Source organism: Pollicipes pollicipes, unplaced genomic scaffold (assembly GCF_011947565.3).
Source record: "Pollicipes pollicipes isolate AB1234 unplaced genomic scaffold, Ppol_2.1 Scaffold_5724;HRSCAF=6776_pilon_pilon_pilon, whole genome shotgun sequence".
Lineage (NCBI taxonomy): Eukaryota > Metazoa > Arthropoda > Thecostraca > Pollicipedomorpha > Pollicipedidae > Pollicipes > Pollicipes pollicipes.
Genome location: NW_023596746.1, coordinates 42,766,481 through 42,778,157, shown reverse-complemented (window position 1 = coordinate 42,778,157; position 11,677 = coordinate 42,766,481). Strand labels below are relative to the sequence as shown.

The 11,677-nt window shown below is 51.3% G+C and overlaps 1 protein-coding gene across 1 annotated transcript; it reads left to right on the top strand.

Moving 5' to 3' along the window:
* Positions 1–5,687: 5,687 nt before the first annotated feature.
* Positions 5,688–7,035, top strand: LOC119103081 (uncharacterized). The gene is made up of 2 exons (XM_037226529.1): positions 5,688–6,398; positions 6,498–7,035. Exons 1-2 carry the CDS (start codon positions 5,689–5,691, stop codon positions 7,033–7,035), a joined length of 1,248 nt encoding a protein of 415 aa, XP_037082424.1. The 5' UTR covers position 5,688.
* The last annotated feature ends 4,642 nt before the right edge of the window (positions 7,036–11,677 follow it).

The window sequence follows — 11,677 nt, the reverse complement described above, 5'->3', positions numbered from 1 at the left end:
ACGATGTTGGTATCCACTTTCACATGTTTCATACCGTTACACAGATTCCACCCAATCATTGCACTCTCAGTGATAGCTACAGCTTAAGGGCTGTAGCAGATGCATTTCTGCCACTCCACAGGCTCATGAAATGACAACAAAAATAGCTTTCTCCTTCATTGTGTGTAGCCTAAACGTTGAAATCATACATCTATTTGCCCATTATTCAGAGTCAGCCTACTGCAATACGAAACTCCGCCGGTGCCATGACAATAGCTTGTATCGTTTACGCGCTTGATAATGCAATGATACTGTATAATGGTGTTACAATCGGAACCACCTCTGTAAATGATGCGCAACATTTGATCCGAAAATATCAGGACCAGTAGTCAGTTGACAAACTTTAAAACTTCATGTATATCAGGATCAGGATCAGAATTATGTGCATGTGCTGATACGTCATGTATCACCGAAATATGATAAGTTAGAGAGTGGTGCAAACAGAAGAAGCAAATAATTAAAAGATCGTGATTTAAATGAGCATACAGCTTAAATCCAACGAAAGAAGCGAACACAAACGGTGTACCATTTTGGTCAGTCAATTTTTGACATTTGCATTTGTGCACATATATGGTTTTGAGTCATCCACGTCCCACACACGAACGATTGGAATGGTTTTGGTCGCCTAGATCAATGAATATTAATGGACGAAGCAGTGTCGAAAACATTGTTTCGGAACAGAGTCCAATTTCTAATTGGCTTTAGCTTGGCATTGCCGTGCCAAGCTATATCAACATTTCCCCACATTTTCTATAACCACGCGGTAGCGTTAAGCGCACGCAGATCTGGATCAGCCTGGAGAGACAGAGCAACGCACTGGTAATGCACTAAAGGATTGTAGGCAGAAGTATTTCGGCGCTTTGAATGTCTTTGAGAAGAGAGGCCGGATCGGACGTTGCAGATGATCATCTGCGCAGATCGTTTTCACCTGCCAATATCCTGCCGAAGACAAAATGGTTACCTGTGGAGGCTGCGTATTGCACTTCACGTGGCTTGTTTACCTCTGCCCAGCTGAGGATGAAGTACCCAACTCGACACAAACGCATCACGACGAGCACCATTGACAGAAGCGTCACTTGATATACTTTCGGGGGACTGACTTCCCCCACTGCTGATTTGTGCCCCCTCCAAGTACTTATATGGGCCCATCAATGGATTCAACGAAAATGGAATACTGCGTTTAAGAAATTCAGAAAGTAATTGTAACGGTTGGTACACTAGGTAGGCACCTTTACGCACCACTATTAGTGTTCTGTTCATTTTGTGACAAATAGCACACCATAGAGATAGCGTTTTTTCATACGGACTGCTTCGCACATTAGGGTGGTCTGCAAATGTGCGAAAGATTTTTCAAACACTTCAGATGGCTCAAGTGAATTAAGATAAAAAAACAGCTGACTGCAGTATGCGGCAGCTTTGAACCCGCGCCCGATTCGCCGTTTTTCACAACGCGGACTGATGGTGAAGTAGGACGGTTGATGGGACCCCTTGGCGTTCCCAAACTAACAACGATAGGCCTTCGCGGAAAGCAACTCTGGATTGGCACTAATGAGATCTCGCTATCTGTATCGCATTAGGCCAATAATTGACCTCATTATGTCAGGCCAAACACCGCATTGTCCAGAACTTCTTACTTTTCAAGGCTTGTGCCTCGTGGCGGCACAAACCTAATCCATGCGTATTCATTGTTCAATGCTGAGTACAATGATGTCTCTTTTTATATATATGTTTTGAGCATACATTCATTATATACAGCTTCGTTAATGTAGCAATGTCGGCCCGCTGCGCGCGTTCCGCGACCTCGTCGGTTGCCATCCGCCTGTTTAGGCCGTAGATCGCCGTGCAGTGTTCCTTAAAATCCTCCGCTGCTCCAAAATCAGAAAGGCTGGAAGCGTAATTCTTTGTCAAAACACGTGCAATAAATGCTCTATAGGCGCTAATTATATGTTCATTTAAAAATACATACATACATATATATATATATATATATATATATATATATATATATATATATATATATGTATTATTATAATTTTGGCGCAGTTGCACAACCTTCTGGGGAGGTATCCACAAAAACTTTAACAGGGTTGCATCAACCCCTACACCTATCAGGGCGACATTTTAAAGTACAGGGTAACCCAAATAAAAACAAGCCCACGTTTTCCTCAACAGTGGCGAAGGTATTTGTCGTACAATCGTGACTGTCATATGTTACAACTCTCACACGAATGTGTGATTTTCATATTTCATATGATATCACCGCACAGTCATATATCATATGCCTTCGTGACACTCGAGTGTTAAATGAATGGCAAAGACAGTCAGCGACGGCGGTAGTCATCAGTGATTCCCCCAGCGACGGCGGTAGTCATCAGTGATTCCCCTCCCGTCAGTTCATGACAACGAAAGGTGCTTCAAATGGGACTCCTGGCGGTCAAGGGCACAAAAACGTTAGGCCTGCTGCAGGTAGTCCATAGTTCGGTCGAACCTCGTGGTCGATCGTCCGATAGAACCACGTCCACGGTGATGCACCCCATCTTAGCCCAAAGGTGGCCTTGATCTTTTGAAGGCTCGCTGGCATGTGACGTGGGCGTGGTTCCTGAAAGGTTACCACACAGCATTAAGCCCAAGGGCGACGGGTCGGACGGGTGAGAGGCCCCAGCGTGGCAGTCTTAAGCTGATGTGCATTGCAGCGAAATAATTCTCGAACCGATCCAGAGAGGCCCGTGCCATATGCGGCGGTGTCCCGGCCTGCTGGAGGCATTCCCCGTCCCGATCGATCCCCTGAAGTCGTCCCAGGGCCGCCCGGAAGGCTACCTAAGAGGTAGCCATATAGAGCTCTGAGATGGTGTGGACAATATACGCGTTCTTGTCCTCAAAGAGGGATCTTCTAGAGAGTGATTACTTCACAAATGTGTGATCACTGATGACTACCACATTTGCCATTGACTGGCCATTTTGTCATCACATACCCATGTTGTCATTTTATGACCATTTTGCCATTGGACGGTTATTTTGCGATTGGATGATCATTCGAGTGCCACCACACTCTTGCGCGAGGAATACGTTTGTCAGTGCTGAGTAAAACGTGGGTTAATTTTTAGACGGGGCACCCCGTGAACAAAGTAGTTTTGCATAAACATGGTCTGTTTATTTGGCCTTCCTACGACTTCTTTGCGAATCAGATGAATTGTTAAACCAAGAACTTGCGGCTTAATCAGGAGATCACGAACTCCATGTTCCATGTATTCGTTCTCATGAAAAGAATAGTTATTTTAGGACGTCTGCGTTCCCATGATTGGGGATCAAGAGGTATACACACTGTCCCTCCATCTGTGATGCAAAGATTGCTTCCTCGCATCAATGGGATTTTCGAAAGATTTAATCCGATCCTTTTGAGTGGATGGATTTCTGGGATCAGAGCTCACGCTGAGCAGTGCCTGTTGCGTAAGCTCTGACTCCTACCATCTGATCGCGCAATTTCATGCCAAGGACAGAATTTGGTGTCGAAAGCTTGACGTGCCGCTATGTTCACCACGGCCCGTCCTGCCCAGTGACGTCATCTGACTTTTATCGCGGCCGCTGGCACCGGCCGCAGGCCAAACCCGTCAGGGCCAAACAACGAGCACCTGAAGCGACTCGATCCCACCCGCCACGGGTGGTTGAATTGGGAGGCGGGCGCTCTAACCAACTGAGCCATCGGGACGGACTGAAGCCATCAGGCCGGACGAGATGTGCGGAATTGTAATGCGATATGATTCAGGTGACCATGATTTCTTGCAGATTTACTCCAAACGTTTTGCTGGGATGTTTTCTGGGATGAGCACAAACGCAAAGCAGTTGAAGATGTGGTGATAGTCGGCACGGTCCGTGCTGTCCTTTGACGGTGCCTTGACTGCAGCCCGTCCGCTGCCACCGGTCGCAGGTGTGGCGATGGTCGGCACGGTCCATGCTGCCCTTTGACGGTACCTTGACTATAGCCCGTCCGCTGCCACCGGTCGCAGGGGTGGCGATGGTCGGCACGGTCCATGCTGCCCTTTGACGGTGCCTTGACTGCAGCCCGTCCGCTGCCACCGGTCGCAGGTGTGGCGATGGTCGGCACGGTCCATGCTGCCCTTTGACGGTACCTTAACTATAGCCCGTCCGCTGCCACCGGTCGCAGGCTACCCCGGCCGGGGACAAACAGCGATCGCCGGAAGCGATTCTACTCCACATCGCCACGGGCGGATACATCGGAAATGAAGCGTTCTCACCAACTGAGTCTTGGGATAAACTGATGTTGATGGACAGGGCGGAACAATAAGTACAGCGTAGCGGCGTATCTTCCTCCTGGTTGTAAAACAAAAAGGGTATGAAGGAATCTATTCGACATCTTCGGTGCGGTATCTTCCAGAATGAAAGAAATAATGGGGGTGGTGTTGACCGAGTTTTGCGAAGAAACCTGACCAAGCGCAAGCCGGAGGCGTCGAGTTTTCTCAGCATTACCAATGTTGTTTTTTTCATAACGTCGTTTAATCACTACCTCCTGGCATACTAAAGGTCGACTATTTTCGACAAGATAGCTCTCAATTTGTCAACGCGAAATACCCAGATTCAAGACCTTTCTTCTTTACATCGACTTCAACACGCGTTAAAGCGTTGGTCACGCCGCGTTTTAAGACCGCCACTTTGCAGGTCATTCGGTCACCAGGATTTACCTGCTCTGTTCTTCCAGTCACCGACATGGCTTTAAGAAAAAATCGTGCCAATCCAGTTGCACTTTCAGACAAAAGGCACGTGGTGACAGCGTGCCCGAAAATTTTCCGAAGGTTCTCGTCCGTACGTGTCAGATCACGCCATCCTACATAAAACCGTCTTTTTTACATCGGACCGCCTTCGATGAACGATAACTGCAACTAGCTCCGTTCATCACAGAAGCTCGGATTACTTTTTTAGTTGACTTTCTTCCATTTCCAGCTTTTCACAGAATGCAGCTTCGCGTCGCCCTGAAATGGCAGTTCATTACCCCCGGTAATAGTTTAAGAATCGACTAAATTTTTAACACCGTGGACGCAAATAAAAGTGGCCAACATCCGGGGTGAAATCAGGGATGGTGGGCAGATTGGGTCAACCTTATCGGGTCAGCCCCACCCCAACCAAACCATTTTAGAAAGTGAGACTCCTGGTTATTGGAGACTTCAGCGAGATTTATTCCTACAACAATCACGCCAGAAGAGGGATGCTTCTGGACAAACACTTGTCGCCATGGAAACCGAGTAGGTCATCCGCTGTCATGCCGATCGATGCGCGCAGTGGTCGCACGGGCAGCGCCTCTAGCGGCGGGCGGCCGAAGGGGGCGATGGCCACCAGTTGCGTCTCGAGGGTCGCCTCGGGCCCGACGCGTTCCGAGACCTCGGCACGCCTCTTCCGGGGAGCGGGGGCGGGTGGCGAAGCAGGGCCAAGCTCCCAGGTTGGGCGTTGCCGGGCCATTCGTGGCGGAACAGGCGCGTGAGGTCAGCACAGAAACGGGTCGCGGTCAGCGCCGGGTGTCCAGGCGGGACAGGATCATCTTAGCCGGGTCACGGCTCGTGGCGAGGGAGCTGAAACCGAGCGCGACAGCATATCAGCCGGCACAGGAGCAGCGCAAGCCACTAGCTCCATCGCAGCTCCATGGCGAGACGGAAGAGTCGGGCCAAGGCGTCATTAGCCACCTGCGCTGTCCACCAGACACCCCTGGAACGGCGCCTCTGCAACGCCATCTGCCTGTGTCAGCTGGTCTCCATCCTCTCTGGCGTGGCACTCATCTACCTGTGCTTCATCGTCATCAAACCGAGCCAGGAGACGCTGGCGGCCGAGTTCGAGAGCACGCCAGCCGTGTGCACCACCCTGGAGAGCGGTATGAACGAGCCCTGCCCGCGCCCCTCCTGCGCAGAGTGGTGTCTCTCCAATGGTGGCTCCAGCTGCAGCGTGGTCAACGCGTCCGTGCGCCGGCCCGGCGCCACTGTCGCGCTGCGCGGCTGCCAACTGAGCGCCGCCTTCTGCTCCGAGCAGCCGGAGGAGGCACAGCAGGCGTTCATCTGCTCGGAGGGCGAGCAGCACGGCCAGTGCAGCCACCTGGAGCGCTTCTTCAACTGCTCGCCCATCGTCGTCACACGCCGTGTCGGCTTCGGCGTGCGCGCGAAGAACACCTCGGTCTGCCGCAACATCACGGCACGGTACGAGTGCCGCGGCGAAGGGCCGAGCGTCGCGCTGCCGCTGAAGCACCTGCCGCGCTGCGACATCTACTTCTGCAACAGTCTCGACGGCGTGTACGAGTGCCGCCATGGCGTGTGCCGACAGCTGGCGCGGCCGCGCTGCCGCGAGCGCTGCTCCGACCTGCGGCTGGACACCGTAGCCGTGGCCACGGCCGACCTTTTCCACTGGGGCCGCTGCGAGGAGGCGGCCGTCGACGGCGAGCGCGTGTGGTCGGCGGCTCGCAGCCCGCTGGCGCTCTTCTGCACGCGCCTGCGCAGCGTCGCGGACGGCGAGCTGCTTGGCGAGGACTGCCTGAACGGCACGCTCGTGCAGGCCGCCGAGTTCGCCCGGCTGCGTTCCTACCGGGACGTGCGCGAGACGCTGCGACGACACGCTTCGCCCGTCGACCGGGTGCCCACCGCGAGTGACGTGAACGTCTTCAACCGCTCGCAGGTGATGATCAACATCCAGGGCTGTGTGAACACACTGCGCCAGGAGTGTGACCGCTGGCTGGAGGTGCGGGGCCCCGACGGCCGCGACGGCCGCCACCCCGCCGTATACCCGTGCCACGTGACGCCACATGCCGACGACTACGTCGTCACCGATTACGACAAGCGGCAGACGGTGCACCAGATGGTGCTGGCCGCCACGCTACCCTCCTGCCTGCTCGTCTTCTCCTGCCTCTGCCTCATCCTTTGCGGCAAGATGGTGGCCGTCAACGAGTTCGGCGTGTTCTTCTGCAGGCACTGCCACAGGGAGGACGGCACAGGTAGGCGGGGTTGAGCTCCGCAGATGGAGAGGGGCCAGGGCGCATCTATTCAGATGAGAGCGCGATCGAGAAACTTCTAGCCGGGGCGTCGCCGGGATTTGAGCTCAGGACCAGCCAGTGACCTCAGGATGCAGTCTGTGGTTTTCCGGGGAACGATGATTCGGTTGGTCACATCGCTGGAAACCGCTTGAGGGCCGTCGCTGCGAGTTTCACAAGGGCACTGCAACCATGCGCTGGAGCTTATGTTTGGCGAATATCGGCGCCAGAACGTCGCGTGGCGTTATATCATGAGGCAGAGGACCTTCCAATACCCGCGTCCGGGCCAATCTGCATTTCACGGAGTCTGTATTCACTCTACAATCAAAACGTTTTACGGGAATTATTTCTTGCAGATTCTGCATCGTTTTTAGCGTAATTACACTTAAGGTAAGATATATAAAATGACCTACGTTCATAGTATAGAAACTGGGCGAACACATTTATTCAACAGATTTCGCTTGTAAGCCTCTTCAGGACTGTATCCTAGCAGAACAAATGCCCCCTCCAAACAATCAAAATACTTCGCTGCCCAGCTTTGTAATACCGAGATCCGATGAAGCTGAAGAGTGAAATCTGGTTACTCATTTGCGTTGTTGCGGAGAGATATTTGCTGAATTACTGATAACTGCTTATATACATTTCCACAATACTCAAATTTATACATGAGTGGGTAGGAAGCAAAACGCGAGAAGTTAAAAATATCTATATATCAACTCCCTGTTTCTGCCTCCTTTCTATAACATGGCCATAGCGAATAATTTCATGACGCTGGCCATCTTTTTTACCGCAAATGGGGTAGGGCACAGGCTGTACTTTCGTTAATGGTGGGCAGACACGCTTATGTATAAAATATGCATACGGCTCCATCATCAAAGACAGCAAGCCAAGCAAGCTCATTTGGTTAAAGAGCACTGGAATCCGGACCGTCATCCGGGGCCGTTTGGAAGGTCAGAATGCTGCAATATCCCCACGCCGATGCTGTTTACACGACAGCAGTGTTGAAACTGGCAGCGTCAATATCATCTATATGAGTGGACTGTCACTCCGCTCACGTCCACTTATTGCGACGCGGAACATCGAACTGTTCGGTCCCAGCGCTGTGTCGACACTGTTCCAATTAAACGAATTAATCATGACCTTTTGTCCTTCCGATCCAACATCTATGTTTAACATATGCTTCTTCGGAGCTACATATCGTCGAGCCCCAAGCCATGTTCATTAAAACATATGAGTTGGATATGGTCCGTTCAAACATATTGGTATCACTTGTTTTAATTAAACACTCAACCGTTTTAAGTAAACTAACACTTGCTAGCAGCTTCATGGCTTTGGTGTGGCAGCGAATCATTTGCATCTGAGCTGAGTCTGTCATTTAAACATTGCGCATGCCACATCGCAAAGCAGAGACACGTACAGCTTTTCCCATAGCAGCAATATTAAAAATATAAACATAAGGTATACACCTAAGGCGCGCGGCACCTCACTCGCTTCTGACCTCACCATTCCGGGGTGTTAAAGACCTTGCAAAGGTGCAGAGCTGCTGGCAGAAGCTCACATATGCCGCTGTTATTCTTTCTAGCACTGGGACTTGCCACTCCACTGAAAATATTTGCGTCATGTAACACCAAGGGTGACTACGCCGCGACGAGAGGGTGATCAAACTTTGCTCATTTACCGGACTTGCGTTTGCCCATCTTTGCCGGACGAACGACTCGCAGTCGTAACTATTTTAAAAATAACAACCCGGTGCGCCGGTTATCGTTGCAAATCGGCTTCAGTAAGCCATTGGAAGACTATCGTGTTGCGTCGTTGAATGTGGTTCACATGGCATCCGATGGGCGGAGTCCGGATGTGGTAACATGAGTTCATCCGCGGCTGCCTTTTATCACAGTAACTGTGAGGCTCTGTCGATGGGGCGCGATTGGCTTGGCATGCCAATGCATACTACACCACACGCTCACAATTGTTCATGGGTGAATACAGCCTGACACATGAGGTCAAAAAAGCGAAATCCAATGAATATGCCCGATTGGTTTCCAAGCCACCTTTGCCACAACACCGAGAACAAGGGCGTTGGACGACACACTTCGTGTTTTTTTTACCTGACCTGACCTTGCCCCCAGCTCAGTTTCAAAGAGCCTCATCGTTATCAAGCTTGATGTAGTTGAGTGAGGCCAGTACTGACACAGGTCGCTTTATGCATGTTGTACGGAGAACGGGTTTTGCCGGCCGCCTGTCACATCTACGAGAATGATGTTCGCGCGCCAACAAACGCAAATCTATGTTCCACATCGGGTGTAACGTAGTTGTTTTCCATGTATGGCAAATTCATCAGCAAGCATATCACACACAAGAAGCCTTTCAGGTATTTGAGAACAAAACGGCGACTCCTTGAACGCCCGCCCCCGTCGGGTGTCCACCTGCTCCTGCCTTTGGTTTTGACATCTCCGATATATTTGGGAATGCGCATCTATCTGGTTTTGTTTCCATCGTTTCTGGAGATATCTAGGAATGTGCAGCTAGCGATACTCGTGTCAATTTCATACCGATGATCGGGCGTGACTGAAAAACGGCTCGGGAGTCCTAGGCATGACTTACAGCGCAACGAACTGACTGTTGAGTCCGACGTCATTTGCTTTTGACGCGCGTCCAACGCCCTTAAAAACGGTGTAAACGAACCATGCATGTATATTTACAACTAAGTGGCAAAGGGATTATGGGCGTGGATGGGGGGGGGGGGAGGGGGGCTGTTGAGATATGGAGTGTCGTAAGTCTCTATGCTATGTTTGTATACTTTGCCGTCCGGCTGTTGACATACTTAGCCTTGACATCTTCTCACCTTAGAAGTTAAACGAAAACACGTGTACCATTCTGCCGCTTTTGGATGACTCAAACAATGTTCTGCAAGAATTGCGCAGGTTGTTTCCAAACACATTGCAGGTACGATTTGTCCTATAAGAGTAGGCTTGGTGTTGTTCATTTGCATCCCAGACAGTTCTTCTTCGCGCGTTAGTTCAGATTCGCTTTGATCTCAACAGCATTTAAAGGATCATCCGAGGTGATGCAGGGTCTTATAGACCTTATAACCTGATGACGTTATGGTCAACTTTGACCTTTTATTGATCTACTACCGTTACGGCCACTAATGACATCTGTCACATAACCAATTTACACATTAACAACGACTGGAAAGTCCAGCCATATGAAATGCAGACAGCTTCGTGCGTTTCATAGCGAAAGGTTGATTTCCCATATTTCCACCGCATAGACATTTGATGACGAGGTCAGAGCTCGACGTCACGACACGTCGAGATGTAATCATCCCCATGTCAGATGACGTAATCCTCCAAACCACGGCAATCAAAGGTGCTATCACCGCAGCACGTTCCGAACAGTACTTCCACAGCGTCCGAGCGAGATTGCACGAAATAAGCGGTGTTGCAGGGTGTTGGGTGAGCCGGGTCGGCGTGGTTAGATTACTTGCCCACATCGACTAAGCGGACAGATCCCTTCTTAAGGTTGGATCTCCACGCATTTCACTGGATTCCGATACCACGTGAGCCATGTCTGTACCGGCTCACGCTTTCAATAACCTCCACAGCAATGACGTGCGTTCGAAAAATTTTCGACATGCACTTCGAACTTTTCTAAACGGGTTGACCCCCTGTCAGCGTATTACACAATGCTGGCTGGGAAACCCGAGCGTGGAGCAGTGACTTCAAAATATATGTTGTCGTATGCAACGGGTGCGTCCGTTGTAGTTCAAAAGGTCAGCATAAAAACTCTGAACTCATAGCACCCAAAATAGGAGATTTAGCGTACATAAATTGCATGTACAAGGTTTAACTGAATACGCATCATTTTAAGGTCTAATTGAATAAGCAAAGTGCATGGGTGCCTCTTACATGTTGGGCGTATTGTCCGCATAACAAGGTGTGGGGACAAAATTAGTGCCGCTGCTCACTTCTCTGCAGTATTATATGGCTACCTTTACATGTGTGTTGGGGCCGCCTAAGCGAGAAAAAAAGTACGCCCATTTCGATAACGGCACCGCCATTTGAGAACATTTCATGCACCGCAGGTCGGGGGAATCGAGACAGTCTCTGACAGAGCGTGCAGCATCGGTACCCGACCTCCCGGACCAGCCAGGCCATGGCCAAGACGGAGTCAACCAGCCCGATCATCCAGAACGACGAATGAGACGCTGGCAGAGGCTGCACCTGCGGATCCGAAGACGAGCCGGGGCTTCGGAGACTGTCGCGAGCACAGGGCCGCCGTCGCAGTCCGGCCGGGGGCCCGACCGGTGGCACCCAGGTTCCGATCGATGGAATTGGGCCCTAGTCGGTGAACTTAGCCTCTGATAGTTGGGCCCCAGGCTTCGATCGTTGGGTCCCGGGCTCTGATCGGTGGGAGCCAGGCTCCGATCGTTGGGTCCCGGGCTCTGATCGGCGGGAGCCAGGCTCCGATCGGTGGGTCCCGGGCTCTGATCGGCGGGAGCCAGGCTCCGATCGGTGGTCCCGGGCTCTAATCGGGCGGGAGCCAGGCTCCGATCGGTGGGTCCCGGGCTCTGATCGGTGGGAGCCAGGCTCCGATCTTTGGGTCCCGGGGCTCTGATCG

Bases quoted from the DNA above. Each gene is read 5' to 3' on its own strand.
- LOC119103081 (XM_037226529.1), top strand. From the start codon at position 5,689: ATGGCGAGACGGAAGAGTCGGGCCAAGGCGTCATTAGCCACCTGCGCT. The intron at 6,399-6,497 runs GCTGGACACCGT...GGCGGCTCGCAG, and splicing joins GAGCGCTGCTCCGACCTGCG to CCCGCTGGCGCTCTTCTGCA.